This window comes from Schistosoma mansoni, assembly GCF_000237925.1.
Source record: "Schistosoma mansoni, WGS project CABG00000000 data, supercontig 0013, strain Puerto Rico, whole genome shotgun sequence".
NCBI lineage: Eukaryota > Metazoa > Platyhelminthes > Trematoda > Strigeidida > Schistosomatidae > Schistosoma > Schistosoma mansoni.
Genome location: NW_017386025.1, coordinates 1,137,615 through 1,158,352, shown reverse-complemented (window position 1 = coordinate 1,158,352; position 20,738 = coordinate 1,137,615). Strand labels below are relative to the sequence as shown.

The 20,738-nt window shown below is 30.9% G+C and overlaps 1 protein-coding gene and 1 non-coding gene across 2 annotated transcripts; one reads left to right on the top strand and one right to left on the bottom strand.

Annotated features, from left to right (window-relative positions):
- The first annotated feature begins 7,575 nt into the window (after positions 1 to 7,575).
- Positions 7,576 to 7,648, top strand: Smp_tRNA_01382_Pseudo_TTG.1.1. The gene has a single exon. It is a non-coding gene (tRNA).
- Positions 7,649 to 12,843: 5,195 nt separating this feature from the next.
- Positions 12,844 to 17,081, bottom strand: Smp_058480 (hypothetical protein; the record flags this gene model as incomplete). Its single annotated transcript, XM_018790850.1, has 3 exons — positions 12,844 to 13,067; positions 13,140 to 13,479; positions 16,806 to 17,081. 3 exons carry the CDS (start codon positions 17,079 to 17,081, stop codon positions 12,844 to 12,846), a joined length of 840 nt encoding a protein of 279 aa, XP_018645868.1.
- Between the last annotated feature and the right edge of the window lie 3,657 nt (positions 17,082 to 20,738).

The window sequence follows — 20,738 nt, the reverse complement described above, 5'->3', positions numbered from 1 at the left end:
CTGAATGAATGTACCGTTCTAAACATTTTGATAGTGCTTAGAGTTCCAAGAAGACTCGTTGTTGTTCTCAATTTTACACGGCTCAGTACATTTACAATAATCTGGATTCTAGACTTCATCTCTATCAATCATTTATTTTATAAATTTTTTACTCAATCGTAAATTGCTTTATTGTTCATTTTATTTCATTCCACCTTGACATCGCCGCTTGTTTAATATTTCTGAAATGTACTACTGAGGAGTCTTACACTATGATGAAATGATGTTCCAGTGCTTCCGGGTTTTCATTATTAGTCGAGCTAAAATCAGTTCGTGATTTCAACATTGCAAATTGAATTTTACCAGTGATATCTTTGCTCTGAAACGTGAAATCTATCTTGAAAATATTCCCTGATGGAGTTTAATTATATTTGAAAAAAAACTGTAGTGAACGAGAACGCAAGTGGAGACAATCGAATGTATTTGAATACAAAATTACAGCATGTCTTAATATAATCTGAGTACCATACAGTAAATACTTCCAATGCAAAATGTCAATCAATCGTCTCACACTTCATTGTGCTTTAGTTCCCACATCAACCATTCTATATTCTCTTTCTCTTCTTAACCTTCTGTCATCAGGTATTTCATTTTCGACTAATGTTACATACTACTAATATATCTATCGATATCAGTAGCACAAACCACAAAACAACTCTCCATAGCAAATATTTTTTATTCATTACTTCAATTTCTTTGTATATTGATTAAATTATACAATAAATAAACAGTTTTTTTCTGAACTTTCTAAAGAAATAAATTCAACAGCATTTTTCATTTACACAAAAAAATTTGTTGACCCATTTTATTTTGTAACATGAATTCTAATATATTGTAATGAATGAATATATCTTTATCATATTCTCCATTCATCTCTACCCCTTCCCCCCCCCACACACACCTAAATATCTTATAGAAACAGAATAACTTTCCAGTTTTTGTATTATTTTTTTTGTTTTCTCACAGAACTATAAACACTGTTTTCAGAATATGTTTCGTTCTTTTTTTGTTCAAGTTTATGAGATTATTTAAATGAGGACAACAACTAACGAGTGAAGGAAACCAACAACAACAACAACAAAAAATAGATCGGAATATAGAAAAATTAGGATAGAGAGAGAAAAAAAAGAAATCACGTTTCAAATAACATTTTTTTTCATTATTATCAAAACTAACGAACCCTATTAAATTATCCGTTTGTTTTTTTTGAAGATTATATATGGATATAGTAATTTTGATAGAAGCTAACAGTAAGATTTAAAGTAATACGTTTCCCTTATTTGAAGTACATAAGATAAGTAAACCAACTAGCTAATGAAGCTGGGCATTTCTTAAAAATAACAGTATGAGGTTATATAAGTTGCTGATTACTGAAAGCTAATTGTTTTCTTCCACCTACTTGATTCATTTGGTACTGTTTGTTTAAATCTTCTAATTGATGTTTGGGACTATAATTGATCAATCTGTTATTGAAATATGTGCATCCTGTATGGATTGCTTCGATATTACCTTAAGTAAAACGCATTATAAGCAAGGATGAATAGTGGCTAGAAGTGGAATCCAGAACGCGCGTTTCGTCCTGCTTGGGACTCGTCAGCTGAATGTATCTACATCTCAGAATTAACTTAGTACCTAGGTGAATAACGCGATGGTGTTTAAAGCGAATGGTAATAGGTTCGAGTCCCAGAGTAAATATCAACTGTGAGATGCAGGTACATCCAGCTGACAAGTCCGGGATAGGAAGAAACGCGCGTCCAGGATCCCACTGCTAGCCACCATCCAACTTCATTTCCTGAATTGTTTGAACTAACTTATATCCTATGGACATCGTTAGGATGTTTTAAAGTACGCATTGTTGTTTCTATTATTGATCACTAATAAATGAATTATATAGAAAAGTATTCTATAATATTAGAGAAAAAAATTTGTGTTAAAGTGTCTCTGTTTTTTTACATGTATCAATTTGTTTTTGTCTTCTTTTGAAATAGGTAAACTGGAATTTGTTAACTCGAAAAGTAACTTTATTTTATTATATTTCTTTTCAATTTTATTCAAATTTATATTCTGTTATTAAATACTTTCTCTTTAGTTTTCGGAAATATTTTCATTTAAAACTCAGGGATTTATTCGTAAAATTATAATTTAATTATAGTAACTTATGGTGTGGGGGGCGGAGACGTGGAGAACTACAAAAGCCATCATCCTGAAGATACAGGTGTTTATTAACAGTTGTTTACGCAAGATACTTCGGATCCCTTAGCCAGACACTATAAGCAACAAGCTACTGTGGGAGAGAACAAACCAGATTCCATCCGGCAGAGGAAGAAATCAGGAAGAAGCACTGGAAGTCGATAGGACACACATTGAGGAAATCACCCAATTGCATCACAAGGCAAGCCCTCACATGGAATCCTAAATGTCAAAGGAAAAGAGGAAGACCAACGAACACAATACGCCGAGAAACAGAGACAGACATGAGGAGAATGAACAAAAGTTGGATAGGACTAGAAAGGAAGGTCCAGGACATAGTGTGTTGGAGGATGCTGGTCAGCGGCCTATCCTCCATTGGGAGTAACAGGTGTAAGTAAGTAAGTAACTTAAGGTTTAAATTATAAAATTACCGGTTTTCTGTATGTTTTACAGTATAGACTGTTATCAGTAAAGCAGCAAAAAAAGATTATTAATTGCTATTCACATCATATCCCTCTGAAGTAATTTTATCGTAAACCATCTCATAAAGTCTTTTGGAACCTGAAAATTTATTCTAGCTAATTAATTAGTAAGTTATCAGATTTGATAGTAAACATTGAACTTATAATCTCAAACACTTCATGATACAATCATCATAGATAACAAGAGTGTGTAATGAAGTGATCACTTGAATGACTCCATTGTACTCGCTTGAAGTAACTTAATATCTGATGAAAAGAGTCGAAAAACGTAAAGAAATATGAACTTAGATATTTATTCTTTCATCAATTATATTCCATTCCTTTTGATGATCCGTTATTATAAATTTTTTGTAAATTGTCATACTTGTATACTTTCTTCTGAATCATCAACAATGGTATATCTTTGACCGGTTAACAATGACAAACAGGTAAATATTAGTAAGTTACTCAGATTTATACTACTTATTAAAATTTTCAAATTACGTTGTGTTGTGGTTTGGTTTTTGTCCAGTATCGTATAAGTTATGAATCAGATTAATAGAGAGGCATTTTTGACCACTCATCTGATTCTAAGCTGTTGTAAATAAAGTTTTGAGAAGATACCCTGTGAATAAAAAAGCCATAATAATGTAAGTTCTGATATTAATCATATCAGAGGTTCAACCATAGAAATATTGGTACAACTTTTACGTCCTCTGAACAGTTGAAATATATCACCTCTACACAGGTCGAGAAGCAGATCTACCATAAGGCCTTATTAAACCACTCATTAAGTACTACCAATGTATTGTGTGAACAAAAGGCAAAGATGTAATCATCACAAGCTTATGGCTTACACTTATTGAGCATTCTTCGTTTACGATAAATAATTAGAAGCTCCGATCCTACTCACTACGATTATGAAGCTGTCTACTCAACTATCTCTAACCAATCGTTCATACTTGTCGAACAACCTTAGTTACCCCTATATGGTATTGGATATCTAAGAGCATAACAGAACTGTTATTGCTCAATTTTATGACATTAAACTGGATTACAATCATGACGTTTGATGAAGAGACAATATGAAATGATTCTTAAATGTACACAGATAGCTAACATATTATTTAGTGGGCATTGTTACTTATCGGAATCAAATAGATAAATATTTCTGATTACAATGATGATCATAGAGAAGTTAATGGATTTCTTGCGGATAGTGTAAAATTCAATTATATAATTTTTTTAAAATAATTACACAACAATCAGAAAATGCTTTTATGATTAATTTTTATTCAAACGGAATTAAAATCTGAAAACTTAATACTTTGAAATTGTTTACCCTGAATAGATCCAAGACTGAATACTTACAAATATATGACTATGAATCGATTTCTCATGTGTTCAATTCTACACTGTATACATTAGTTTTATATTTATTTAGTTTGTAGTGCAATCCTTCGTTAATCTTTCACCTCAATAACCGTTATAACTCAAATCTTAACGGTGCATAAAATCAGAAGGCAAAAAGAAGCGGCAGCTACAGTTTATTGTAAAATAGCACAGGCCAGAAAGCTATAAGCACATGAGCAAATATCAGCGAGCGAAGCATAAATGACACGCATTGGAGATGACGGATAAGCCAACTCACTTTAATCAAGCGTTAATCAATATTTATAGTCAGATAAAAATAAATGACAGACATTTGCTGAATAAGATAGAAAGTGTACACACACATAGGCTCATATAAAAACAGTCAGAGTTGGTAGGTGAATAATTAACAACGTCAAAACATAACTTATAATGGATGGGTGAATTGGCTTGTCCAGAAGCTAAAATAAAGTAAATGAGCTTAACATATCAACCGACACCACAAGTTATAAGACAATAAAGTAAACTTGGTATATACTACTGAACAATACTATCATTATACGACTACATTTATAAACTATAAAGATAATTCAGTACATTATTTAAAATTACTATTTTAAACTGTCTAGGATTTTAAAAGTTTTAATGTTTTAATGAATACTTACATTTTAAATGTACAAGTATTTATAAACAGTTGTCTTCGCAAAATACTCAGCATTCACTGACCGGATACTATCAGCAACAGCGTTTTATGGGAGAGAACAAACCAGCTTCCAGCTGAAGAAGAAATTAGGAAAAGATGTTGGAAGTGGATGGGACAGGCATTGAGAAAATCACCAAACTGCATCACGAGACAATCCCTAACTTGGAATCCGGAAGGGAAGCAGAAAAGAGGAAGACCAAAGAACACATCACGCTGGGAAATAGAAGCAGATATGAAAAGGATGAATATTAACTGGAAAGAACTGGAAAGGAATGCTTGGGACATGGTTGGATTTAGAAAACTGGTGTGCGGCCTATGCTCCTCGACGAGGGGTAACAGGCGTAAGTAAGTAAGTAATGTCAGCATCAACGATATTAAGACATATTATCAAGATGTATCTTTTCTCTATGGATGTTGAAAGTTTTCATATAGATTTTATGCTTATATTGATAACTTACACGCGATTATTTATTCACTTTTCCCCACTTAACTATTATCTAAAAGCCAGAAAGATTTATAATCATTGCAGTATTTTCATTAATGAATCAACTACTACTCCTCTATAAGTAATTATCATAAAATGATTTAACTTAATAAAATTGTAAAGATTAATAATATGTTGATATGTACTTTTATCATCATAGATCAATATTACCTGAGAGATTATTAAAAACCAGAGAATACTTATCAGATAATTTGGCGGTCGATGATAGTTTTGTTATTTTGCGAAATAACTAAATTTGGTAGTGTGAACAATTAGTTAGCTAAATCACTGATGTTTAGATAAAACTCTAATCAAGAAACGTATTATATACAGTCACTGGCAGAATAGTAAATTTTTCTACTGAATCGAACCCTTGTAAAATAAATAATTTCACAGTCACTTTACAAGTATTTTAAGACTACTATTGCTTATATATGAGTAGATTAGTGTTTTTGTACAAATATATTCTGTATTTGCCTAATTAAGTTTCTGGGTTTGCCAAATACTTGCAGAAATATCTTGGGACTCCTAGGAAATAAAAAAAATCCATCAGCATTGCAAATGAAAAGTTGACAAGATTTACTAGCTCTGAAAAACTTAAAATAGATGGGAAAGTTGGCGATAAGTAGTCTCTAAAGATTATTTTCAATAATAAAGACGAAAGTTTGAAACGGAATCATTGGAATAAATAACAAAAATAATTAATTATTAAAATAAAATTGGTTTCAAATCAATAATCCAAATGTTCAATCATTGATATTTTGAACGAAATAGCAAAAGTTTGCATTATCACAAAATTAAATTAATATGAGAACAATGAAAACTAGGTGTCAACTAAAATTTGTTTCTCAGTTCTAGTTGTGAAATTTTAAAAAGCGCAGACTAATGAATCTACATGACATTGGATCTAGGACTTTCAAAGATAATATCGATGAATTATTTAATCAAAATCTAAATATGAAATTCTTTCATAGTGAAAAGTGTAAATGTACACAAATCATCACAAAACATCGAGTGAATTACTGATTATATACTCACTAATGAACAGTAGGACCCGCCTATTCAAATGAAAGTTAGGGCGGGTACTCATCAGTAACAGTAAATTTAAAAATTTACAATAACCCGTAATTCTAGATTTTGTGTTAGTTGGTTCCTGTTTCTGACTATGACGTTTGACAACTCAGGCTATGACTCAATCATTTTTCTTCAATATTATAGATACATCTAACTGACAGTTCCCAACTAGCTCGAGATCAATATCTCTTGGTTCCAACCACCTTACAACAAACAAATTTAAGTTTTTCCAAACACTTCACTTGACGATTTACTCTTCAGCTAACAAGAAAATCACAAAACCTAAAAGAAATTTTATAAATCTATTTATAAACTATTCGAATCACAAATAAGTTCTCAACATTCTTGAATAAAAATAAGAAATCTATTTCTCTCACCGATTTCATTTGTGATAAATAAAAGAATAAACATATTCGTTAACTAATTCTCTTTCTGAAAACTTAATTTTTTTATTATTTTTGTTTACCATTTGCTAAAAAAAATAGTCAACTTTGATTATAATGATAATAATAATAACAACACCTTAATTGACCAAAATACGAAAACTGATTTCAGCAGGGATTACATAACTATTATGAAAGGAAAAAAATGTGTCGTGTATTATTGTATTTTATTTACAACAGAAACTATTGAAGAGTGTATGACTATTGTCACCTCTTTTTTCTTTTTCCGGAGTCTCTGAAAAAATAACAATAACATTGCTAAAATTAGTTCCTTTTTAAATAAAGGAATAACAGTAAATTCACTCGGTATTTTTTAATTCAATCTCCCGATTGATGTTTAGGACTGCAGTTGGTCAGTCTCTTATTGGCGTATGTGCGTCCTGCATGGATTGCCTCAATATTGTCTTAATTTGCAAGCATTACAAGCAAGGGTGATTAGTGGCTAGAAGTGGAATCCAGGACGCACGTTTTGTCTTATTTGGAACTCATCAGCTGGATGTACCTGAATCTCAGAGTTAATGTTCACTCTGGGATTCGAACCCAGAATCATCTGCTTCAAAAACCATTGCGTTATCCAGTTGGCTACTTAGTCCTGATAGCCACTTGAGTTCTGGATTCCACTGCTAGCTAATATTCACTTTTGCTTATAAGGCTAGTGACTTAAAGCAATATCGAGGCAGTTCGCATAGGATGCACATATGCCAATAACAGACTGATCAACTGCACCCCTAAACATTAAAGCGAAGATATAATTAAACAATATCAAGTAAATTTAAACTTTATCTCATTGCACAAGCAAGTGGCTATCAGGACTCAGTAGCTGAATGGATAACGTGATGGCGTTTGAAGCGAAAGGTACTGGGTTCGAGTCCCAGTGTGAACATCAACTCTGAGATTCAGATACATCCAACTAACGAGTCCCAAATAGGACAATCTGTGCATCCTGGATTCCACTTCTAGCATTATCCACCCTTGCTTGTAAAATAAACACTGTATAACAAAATAATATGATCAGAAAAATTCTTAATAGAAGGAAACTAATCTGGTGAACATATCGTCAACACTTTCATAAAAGAAAGACAAAGTTTTCACTTTTACACTTGAATGGGAAAAAAAGCTTCTTGTCAAATGTAATTTGCACAAGAGACTAAATCACAAGTCTTTCAGATCACAAGATATTTTATTTTGTTATTGTTTTCAGTAAAAATGGGAATGAAAATTCTTTTTTAATGATACAAATAACACCAATGTAATAAAGTAGAAACAATCAAAATATAATATTAAAATGTTTACAATATTTTTAACATGAAATATCTACCTACGTACAACGTACTAGGTGAATTCCACTTGAAGAGAAAAAAAGTTCGATTTGTATTCTTAGGAGATTTGAAATAAAATTAACTTGTGGAATGAATTTATTGTAACTAACAGCAAATAGCAGTAGCTGCGTCTTATCCTGTTAGGGACTCTCCAATTGGATCTAATGCATTCCTGTGTTGATATATACATCTGGACTTAAAACTAACATCTTCTACTTTGAATAATCAATGCATTATCCTCTGAACTATTGAGTGCAAATACGCGCTCACTCGTTCAATATGGTTTGATATTTATATCATCATGTGAAAGGATTTGAATAAAGCGGTACATCCAGCTGACAAGTCCCAAATAAAACGACACATGAGTTCCAGATTCCTATGCTAACCAGAACGTATTTATTCTGTAAACATTTGCGATAAAATGATTATATTAATGAAATCTGGAGACAATGCACGAATGCCATTGGAGAATGATTACTGATAATGGTAATATTCAAATGTTTTCTAATAATGATATAAAAGAAACATCTAACAATACTGATTCCACGTACAGGTATATATATATAACTCTATTTGGTGAATATTTTTAAAGTTTGGGAATTTTCAAGTGATAGAGGTTCTTTTTTTTACTCATAAAAATTGGAGATGATTGTACCCTAAGAAATATTTTGGTTCTACGAATCACTATTCATGAATTTTAATTGCTAAGAATAATGTTTCCTAAACTACAATTCCATCTTAAGGATGATGATTTGTTCAGTGATGAAATGCGTAGAGATATATAAATGAAAAGAATGGAAAAAATTATATGATACAAATAAAGATGAATTTGAGTTTTAGAGGGAAAAGGTTCTATGATGAATGGATTCTTTTAAACATGTCAGAAATGATTATTTCTCATTTTATTTGTCTTCATATTTCCAAGCAGCAGGTGAGGACTTGATTGATGTTATTGATTTTTTATGGGTGTTATTTGACTGCTTATAGGATAAGGTGAGAGAACCCAAACATAATACGGGCTTCTCTACCTCATATGAAATTACTCACGTCAACAAAACATTTATTATCGTAAGAAACATGTCTACATGCACTGGAAGTCTTGATATTCTGCATTATATATATGGTTGGGTGGAACCTCTCAGTAATTAACTAAAAAAGTGATCACTTTATTTTATTGTCCCTTATTGCTTATTGTTTAATCAACTATAGATTTTATTTACGATTGCACAAATCCCAACCAACAACAATTACATTAAAACTTCTAGAATAATTTACTAACACACTATCCTCAGTTTTACTGACAAAATTCTTATAAATTTAAACAGTAAATAATAATTTGTACTAAGGACTGATTATACACAACCACTTAGAAAAAAGAAGTATTGACAGATATTTTATCCTAGTATGATAATCTTCATCACTGTACAATCAGTGGATCAAACTATAACAATTCAACAATGTCCACATATCTCATATACAAATCATATTCATATGTTAGCTAGTAAAATTCTAAGAGTTTTAGTGAGAAGCTGTAACTATTAGAGCTCAATAATTTCAGATGTCAGACAGTTATTCATCACAAGAGATGAGATATAGTAACTCAGTACTGTCGGTCAATTGAATTTATACATTTAAATCACTGGTTTAAAGATTAGGCATTCGAACGCGAGATCTAAAGTCCTAAATTCAACATCTGACGGTATCGACGATTACTGGATAATTGATAGACTGTGGTAGTCCAAATAATAAATAATATACCAAATATTTATTTTACGAATTTATGTTCAATACATTTTTCTTTTTACCTGTATGGATGATTACTGGTTCAAATGGTATTGTGTGGGTAATATATGTGTAAATAATACTATTTATGAGTAGAAAATATACCTAGCAATTAATACATCTGCGTATTTGTTGTCTTAGTCTTTAATAATGACGGGATAAAAAAGCAACATTAGATTCTTTTACTCATCGTGATTTTTGTTCAACATTACTTACTCAATGTAGCATTAGGTTTTGTTTTCCAATGGGATATTTTATTCGGTATAATATACGATATTCTGGCATTAAGTTAACATGGACTATACACAATATGATATGTAGAGCTTGATTTATTATAACTCCGGTTATTGTATATGTATGTGATTTCATTCTAATTATTAATCAAAATAGGTTTACACTCGATATATATATATATATATATACTTCGGATCCGTTGGCCAGATACTATCAGCAACAAGTTACTGTGGGAGACAACAAATCAGATTCTAGAGGAAGAAGAAATCAGGAAGAGGCGCTGGAAGTGGATAGAGCACACTCTGAGGAAATCACCCAATTGCATCACAAGGCAAGCCCTCACATGGAATCCTAAATGTCAAAGGAAAAGAGGAAGACCAACGAACACAATACGCCGAGAAACAGAGACAGACATGAGGAGAATGAACAAAAGTTGGATAGAACTAGAAAAGAAGGCCCAGGATATAGTGTGTTGGAGGATGCTGGTCAGCGGCCTATCCTCCATTGGGAGTAACATGCGTAAGTAATATATATATATATATATCGAGTGTATTTTAGACTAGCATAGTCCTCATGTTTTAAGGTTAATAAATCTTCAGTTGTATCAGTCTTGATGTTCTTACTTAACGTTATAGGAATTACAGTGGTTTCTCATTTTACAAGTATAAGTAATAAACGATTCCGACATAACAATTAACAATGATCAGATAGAACAATTGTCGACGTAGTCATAACAGTCTTTTACTTATATTATTACACCATTAAAAAAACGAAAATGACTTTAACAATAAGAAAGTTGTAAGAAAAGATGGGAAGTGGCTAGCAGTAAAATCCAGGATGCACATCTTGTCCTATTTGGGACTTGTCAGCTGGATGTACCTGCATCTCAGAATTGATATTCACTCTGGGACTCAAATCCAATACCTTACGCTTCAAACGCCATCACGTTATCCACTCAGCTACTGACTGAAATCATATTCGAATACCCTTTAATTTCTATTATAAAACAAATATCCTTTTTTATGAATTTAAAAATAATTTATTATTATTATCATAGTATACGTGTATATGTATAGATGCATAAAACAGTAAAATAGTATTGTATTGTATTATGTTAACTTGTCAATATTAAATAAACAGTTGTATTATTATTATTATTTAATATTTCAGCTTAAATTACAGGAACAAAAGTAAAAACAAACCTGATTGTGATAAAATTAAAAGAATAAAGAGTTAGGAATTGTAAAACTAAGAAAGAAAAAAAAAGGTGATGAAAACATCCGTGATAAAAAGGAGACAAAAAAAGAAAAACAAACAAAAAGCAAACAAACAAAAATCTTGTGTAAAACATAAATCAACATAATAATAATGATAATAATAATTGGATAAGAAACATCCAATGTACTCACAAAGAGTAAAATGATACAGGTTACATTACTCTACATTAATTCATTTTATTGAAATTACAACTATTCATATTTATTGTGATCATTTCAAATAGGGAAGATTATGTAACAAGGTGTTATTTTTTTTATCATAAGCTTGGGGATAAATAAGATTTTTTTTGAAAGCCTATTGTGAAGTTACATTAATATGGTTTCCTTTTTTTATAGTTAAGCATATGTTTGCAGGTATGTATATGCAACCGATCATCCGTATGTGTGTGTGTGTATACGTATGTATGTATGTATGCATGTGTCTTTAAACGAACGCACATACATATACAAATAAATAAATAAATAAATAAATATATCTCCTAATCACTTGAAAAAGAAAAAAATATGTTTTCCTGAATAGAAATGTACTTTAGGCATTTTACTAAAGATTTTATGTGTAAAACAAGTTCGTTTATCTCCATGTCATCATATATAATATCACGTTGTCCAGATGAATTGAAGAGTATTTGTGAAATTTTTTTTGTAAATAATATTTTAAAATATAGATGTTTTGAAAAAAAAATTGAGCAAAATTCTTTGTTGTTTTAGGTGTTATTATTTGGAAGGGGTGGGGGATTTCGTTACAGGCAATCAACACTAACACATGCATACAAGCACAGATACACAAAATTTCAAAAAAAAAAGGTTTGAATAATTGTAATTAATAATGTTTGTTTTTAAGAAAACAAAACATTTATTGAGTTAGCATGTACACTCATATAAACTGACATGGAGATAAATACATTAAAATGTGTTTTTCTCATTCCTTCCTACTTAAGCTACTGACTACGGTGAATGTAGAACATCATCTTAACCAGTACAAAAGATTTATAAAATTCATATATGATCTAAACTCAGTTTTGTTTATATGTATGTGTGAGTATTTGTAGATCTTCAATGGTACCATCCTGACTTATTAATTCGTAATAGGTGAATTGGAATTAAAATCAACGATTCGTTTAGTTGTTAAACTGATTGCTATAACTATAAAGTCATAACTTCACCTTCACGTTGACAATGTTTTAAGATTATATAAATATTTCTTTTTAGTTTATGTACAGATGAAGTACATGATTGACTGAATGCTAACAGCGCTAACAAAATCAGTAGTAGTAGTAGTAGTAGTAGTAGTAGTAGTAGTAGTATCGTTCTTATTCATATTATTGACAATAAATGATACTGAGTGAAGATTGAGTCATTCAATCTAAATCCATTGTGAATATATAGTAAATAATAAACAATACATTTAAAAAAAAAGAAGAAAGAATAGCAATTTCCCATTTAAACTATATGTTTATGTATACATTTTAATGTTCTGTAATTGGTGCACTACTACGACGATGAGCAAGTGCAGAAAATCGTAATAATGTACGATCATAATTTAAATCTAATACTTTTTGTTCTAATAATTTATTATCTTTATAACAATTTGTATTTGGAATTGATTTTATATCAATTTTAGATAATACATAATTTGATTTATTATTATGTTTTAATTCTTCATATAACATTTGTAATAGATTTGCAGATACTGTACATGTAGACGATGGTGATAGTGATGATGATGGTGATTTGAAGGTAGATGATTGACATTTAATCTTACCGACTGGTAAATTATTATTATTTCTTGAATGTAATGATAATATATTTTGTGTATCATTTTTTAATAGAACAACAGTACTTGATTTATTTGATAATGAAAAATTAAATGTTTTTCTAATAGCTAATTGAGTTTCCGGTAATGAATGTCGACGTATAACACGTGTTGTAATAAATATTGTTTGATGTAATTTACCTGAATGTAAATTATTATTATTAGTAGTAGTAGAATCCAATGATTCAGATGCATTCATTGTTTCAATTTCTTGAATTGGTGAATGAGTTAAATGAATGGATCCTATAAATGGTTTTTGTAATTCAATTTTACTTTTTTGATTCGATATCTAAAGTAAAAAATAAAAAAAAAATTAAAAATGAAATTTATTGAATCAGGATATTTTTGTAATAGTTGAATTCATGAGTCGATTTTGTTATATCTTAGCGAAGACATGAGTACGGGTAACTTCCGGGATCTATTAATGGACGATTATCCCATATATATTCTTATTGTTTAACTATTGAGTGATTAGATTAAGTATATCTGTATTCATCTTATCATAAGCTTCATTTTGAACCATGGATTATTATTATACGAATTACTGTCCCTAAATTATATTCAGTTTATTGATTACTGTCTCCCACGTTCACAACCACATTTGGCCTGATCTTGTACAAATATTATTTTCTATTTTATGGTGGGATGCGGTCTAACTGTCTGATATATGAAACGAGTATGCTTGAAATAAATGATTCGCATAGCAGAAGCTGTAATTGGTGTTCTGAACTAAATTGAAAGGGCTAGGCGAACAAGGGACCAATAAAAATACTAGACTACTCATACTGGTGGAACGTCATTGATTTGTCACAGTGTTAAGATCGGAAAAGTCGTATTTCGATTGGTGGATAACTCACGTGATAAAAAGCCGGACATAAAATCAATGACAAATTAGCATACGACCTAATTTTTATGAAGTCACAACAGATCTATGCTAGACCACCATCGAAAACCTGGAAGCACCAGACGGCCGTTTTTTTAGTATGGGACTCCTCAACAATGTACATCCACGATCACGAATACGTGACTCGAACCCAGAACCTTTGGTCTCGCGCGAGAACGCTTAACCTCTAGACCATTGAGGCGGCATCTAACGATGTTGATGTAGTGTTTTATTCAGTTTTTTTCTTTTGTTTAAATGAATTTCACAGGCTACATCAATTACATTATGTCAAACATTTTCATTAAATTTATCACTGCTTAAAAATAAATTTGAAAGAAATAATCTAAGATTGATAGAGACGCAGTTTTAATTAAACTTTCAAGTTCAAATACATTTTTTTCGACATTCAAACCACCAAAATTTATAAGATGATTGAAATTTTCACTAGAAAAAACGAAAGTAAGTAAGTTACTCTTATAACAGACCTTTTAACGTCCATATGTACAATAGACACCTATTAGCATTGTTAATAATTCAAAACATCAATATAATCTTAAATAATAACTGAAATTATAGTATAAGGTTGTGTAGATTGTAGAGTTTTGAAATGGCTATCCAATACTTCCAGATTTTCGATGACAGTCTAACATTGATTCCTTCATAATCTCAATCAATAACTGAACTGTTACAATGTCAATTAACTACTAGTTTTGATAAAATTAATGATTACATAACACTTACATTAATTGAATCTTATGAAATCATTTTTGGTATTCAATAATTTTGATTATCAAAGATTTTTAATCATTTAATTGAACTAATATAAACAGTTTATTTGTTACAGATAATATTTTTCATATTTTCTATTACATATCTACCAAGTACAAATGATTATTTGATTGAAATATTGTAACAGTAACCTGCTTCGGTTTGAGCGTCCGGGCAATATTCCAGCTCTCATACAAGTCGAATGATTTATGTGGCGCATATCTATTTAGTGCCTCCTTATAAGAATGATTACGTGTTTAAATCAATAAATAAACAGTAACCAGAAAACAATGAATTTTATGAATTATGTTGGATATCCAGTCAATTTTCAAAATGAACTGAAATCAGTCGGACAATTACTGAATGCCAAATACCATTAGATAAATATCTTCTTACACCTTGAAAATACTCATCAGAGCACATTAACGATATCACAAGGAAATCTGTATAGTAATTTCATGGACTGAAGAAGATGTGATACACATACATCATGAGATTGATATCCACTGTTTTATAATCTAAGTTCAACTAGTTTATGGCATAGTAGAATCATCAATCATTTTCACTGTTGACGCTTAATATGCACGATTTCACTATCTTTATAGGTCATAGTTGAATGTTTTGCATAGTTTATGGTAATTCTTTAGTTCGTCATGAAATATATTTTCGAATTAAATGAGTTTATAAAAGAATCCACCTAAATTACATCGAGCAGATATTTCAATTATGATAATTTTATGAAGCTGTAGATAACAAGCAGTTAGATTATCGTTTTATTTTACAAGGTATCTAACTTCATAACCACAAACATGTACGTGCAATAGAATTTATCTGTCAGCTTAATTAGATACAAACAAAACAAATCAGATGACAAAATCAATGTCCATAAAATGGAATACTAATGTCTAATTCCACAGAAGTACTTTCAGAGCTTCAAGTAATAAATATAAGCTATATGGAACGTTGAATTTAATGATTAAATTACCCGACTTTCAAACACACATTTGCTTATTTTTACCTCTTTTTCAAGTAATTCCATATTTGAGTAGATAAATTGTATTTCTAGTTTACAAATATACAAAACTTATGACTAGAAGTCAAGTAACAAAAACTTTTCCTATTCCCTTAACTATCTCATAATAATTTTTTATCGTCTTTATCTGATTATTGGTAATCAATATTTCAACGGTTTCAAACAATCTCCAAATATAATTAACACTAAAATGTGTTGAAAAATTAAAAAAAAAATTCAAGACGACAGTTCCTTGGAAATATTCAAGAACGAAAATAATCATTGAAGTATATATATATTCTTGGCCCCCAAATGCCCTGGTACGGCCGAGAGTGTGGAGGGCCCGCCTTCTCTCGAAATGCTCTCACACAGCCATGCGTATACAGCCTCTGACAGGGAAGTCCTATTCACTGCCTTCTCGTGGCATGACTGTTGTTTACAAAATTGAGAGAACGAAAAGCGAATGCCGGCACTTTAACCGGGTTGGTGGACACGGAAAGTCCACCTAGGGGAGTTGGAAAACCCTGACTCCAAACCAATGGTGCACATGGGCTCTGGTATCATAAGGCGACAAATGGCGTATGGACAAATCCTTGGTCACCGACTACCATGAAACTGTATCTATTCACGATGCTCCACTGCCTTGTGGATCGGGTGTGGACCCCTAAAAAAACAACCTGCTTCAGCCTGGGCAGTCGGACAGTGTCATAGCCCTCACGCAATTAAATGAAATGACAACTTTTGTGTGGCGCATATATATCTGGTGCCCCTTTGTACCAATATTTATATGTTCAAACAATAATAAACAAATGATATATAATCTTGACATTCAAATCATAGGAAACTATCAACTAACAAAAAGAAACATCCCCCCTTTATTTAATAACAAGTTAGACATAATATAAATATGAATTCATTATAACTATTCATCATAAACGTTTATTCAACTAACCTCTGATTTAATAGTTTTTGGTTTAATTTGATTTGATGAAATAGATTGATTATTATTATTATTACTAAGTGGTAATGTTGATAACAGTTGACTATCTAATGAATTATGACGATTAACATAATTTGTCATGCCTGATGAAGATGATGTTGACGACGACGACGATAAAGATAAATCAGTTAACCAATTTTTTAAATTTTCATCTAAATTTTGTAAAATTTTCAATGTAAGATTATTTTGAAGAAATTCATGCCATCCAGTTAATAATGGTTTCACCATATCTCTAATAAATCCTGTGAATTTTGTTAAGAGAGAAAAAGAGAGTGAGGAAGTGAGAGTTAAAGAGAGTGGTAAAAAAAATAATTAAACAATATTATTAGGAACATATTTTTATTACAAATGCAATATTATTACAAATCATTTAAGTAGTAATTCATAGATATGAAGTTGAAAACTATACAAAATTAATGTATTGTTTCAAGTCGACACAAGTACTTCACATAACTATAAGGATAAAAGGAAATAACCAAGAAGCAAAAAGTCAAACAAGTAGAAGAACTTAATTGGAATTATTTCAAAAGGAGGAACAATTAGGACAGTGTTTGACATGTATGGAATGACTTTGAGATAGTTACTCAAATAATAATGAACAATAAATGTAATGGCTAGCAGTTGAATCTAGGACGAGAGTTTCGTACCATTTGGGACTCGTCAGCTTGATGTAACTGAATCTCAGAGTTGATTTTTACTCAGAGACTCAGACCCAGTACCGTTCACTTCAAACGCTATCGCGTTATCGACTTGTGCAACAGGGTGAAACGTAAATTTATCTTGTGTTGTTTGTTCGAATCTTAAGGCAATATCGAGGCAATCTTCACAGGATACGCATATACCAGTAGGAGACTGATCAAATTCAGTCCTAAACATCAATCGGAAGATCCAAACAAACAATACAAAATGAATAGATGTCACTGTATATTACAGCAGACGATTTCGACCTTATATCACATATTACCATATACATGATATTTCCTGTTTTAAATACAAAGCCAAAATATCAATTACCAAGTTCATGAATTGGTACTGTATTTCAATTTAATCTTTATTCAATCAATTCGTATTTTTAAGTTATCAAATTAACTAATAACCACCTAACACAAACTGGATAAATTTATGTTGAATATAAGCACATGTAGGTAACATTGTGGTGTGGGCTACTAATATCCACATAAGTAGTATGTGGTGATGGTCAGACATAGAATGCATTTTGGCAGAAGATCGATAAGGAAAGAAAAGGAATGAAACGCAATCGCTATGAAAATGCTTGAACAATGCAATCAGAGAAGACGGACTGATATTTGCAGAAGAAACAGTTACGATTGAGACAATTGATTGTTATTTTGCAAATTAATTGTTTACTGTTTGGTTATCAGAATTTAATGAAATAGTTTTTAATTTGTGTTTAAATACACTCGGTTGTCCTCACTCGTGTTCTTGTTCACTACAATATTATTGAAAGCTGTTCATATTATTACTAATGAAAGCCTATAAATAACCCCCAAAAAATAAACCCACTCATTAAATTTAACAGAAATTATTGTCATATAATTCACTATATGACAAATGTAAATCACTTAATGTTAGCAAAATCCAATAATAAGATATTAAAGCTAAATAGATCTGTGAATAATTGTCTATTATAAAGTTCCAATTATTCTGACCAGTTGCAGTCCTAAAACATCAATAGGAAGATTCAAACAAACAATACTAAATGAATTATTCTATCAGTTTTAAATAAATTAATATATTAGTAATATCCCAATGAATAGAAAAATTAGATTTTCTGACGTTTCGTGACTCAGTGTAAGCCACTTCTTCAGAGAATAAATAACCAAATATATTAATTTATTTATAACAATCTACCCAGAGCTCAACCTATTCAAAATTATCGAATCAAAACTTGGTAATGATACCTGCATTCTGACAGTTTTTTTATTAGAGTATAACCTGATGACAATCCAATTGTAAACAATTGTTTGCTTACATATGTTGTTCTAATTTTCACAATTTTTAACAAGACACATGTGTGTTCTGAACAATAATCTAAAGTTGAATATTACTAGGATGTATAATTATATTATAAAGTTTTATACTTCATTAATTCAGTTCAGGAGATGTGGAGGGAAAAAACAACCTTTAAAATTAGTTGACTGAAATACTGCTGATGTGATACACAGATATAAAGAATTTCGATAGTGTAATAAGAAGACGAAGATTATCAGAACTATGTGATACATTAGCGCAATACATTTTGAACAATCTAACTACACATATACTTGTTAAGAACATTTATATATAAAAAATAAAAAGGTCAACTAGACTGGAAATGGGGGTAAGAATAGACAAGAATAATAATAATAATAAAAATAATGTGAAAACAATTTGAAACCTGAACACTCTGGATAATAAGCTAATATTACCAGGGTAGGTTAAAGGTGGGAACAAACTGTTTTTGAATACACAAAGGGGGGTTTGAATTTTCATTTGGCTAAGGCTTCAATAAACCTTAGTATACGAAAAGGTACTGGGTCCGAGTACCACAGTGAACATCAACTCTCAGAAGCAGGTACACCCGGCTGACGAATCCCAAATAGGACGAAACGCGCGTCCTGGATTCCGCTGAACACAACTATGCATCTCTCCTTTTATTGTTTGTGAATTGAAGCCTCATCGAGGCAATACGCACACTATGCACATATATCAATAACAGACTGATCAATTGCAGTGCTCAACATCAATGAGAACATGCAAGTACACAATGCTGATTGAATTTGAACATGACCAGTTTGCACAAGTGAGTGGCTGTGGGAAATCAGTAGGTGAGTGGATAACTTGCAGTCCTAAACATCAATGGGAAGATTCAAACAGACAATACTAAATAAACTTAGTATACGCCTTTTTACACTTTCATACAACACCACAAAAACCGAGTTTAGATAAATCTTATGGCCTGTTTCGATTATATGTTTGGCAATAGAGGATGATGGATGTTTATCCATTACTCTTATCGGGTCATTTGATAATATTTGTGTTCTGCAACCATTTTGGTACATGTTCACACACCCTAATTTTCAGATCATGATTGCTCCTCCCTATGTATATGTGACCACACACACACTTAAGTTGGTAAACGCAGTGGGATGTGACAATCGTTTTCATGTCGTCTAGGTTTTGAATGAAGCATGAACTTCGTTCTTTCTTTGATATATATATTTATATATATAAAGAAAACATTGATTGTTTTTTCAAGATTTTTAGTACTGTCGTCTATATATGTTCTCGATTAATATTTTGTGCATTGTCTTGTCATAATTATATGTTTATTTTATTATTGGTAAGGATTTTATTGATCTCGTTGTTGATATCTTTGACTGAAATAATAAAATCAGTCTTTATCAGTATATTTGAATACAGTCCCCATTCCTTTGATATTAGTCATTATGTTACATGTTGAGATAAAATTAATTGGTTGTGGTTAATAATAGAAACTCAGACACTTAATAATCAATCATGTAAGTATCATACTCTCTGAATAAGTTTGAATTGAAAGATTAATGGTTTGAGGTCTAATGTAAACATCAACACAGGTATATCCTGCCAGTAAGTTACAAAGAGAACGAAATAATTCTCCTGGATTCCATTGTTAGCGACAATCTATTAATTATAATTAACCTATCTGTACTGTATTGGAATACTTTAGGGAAAATTCCTAATTCCTGATTCCTATATTACTCAAACTGATAACCGTTATTAGATAACTTCCAACAATGCATACATCTTAAAAGACAGTACGAAGTGTTGACTACTGTTTATTATTGTACAGTGTAGATCGTGAAACCACAAGGATACAAAGAGATTATGAACAAAAATGAGAAT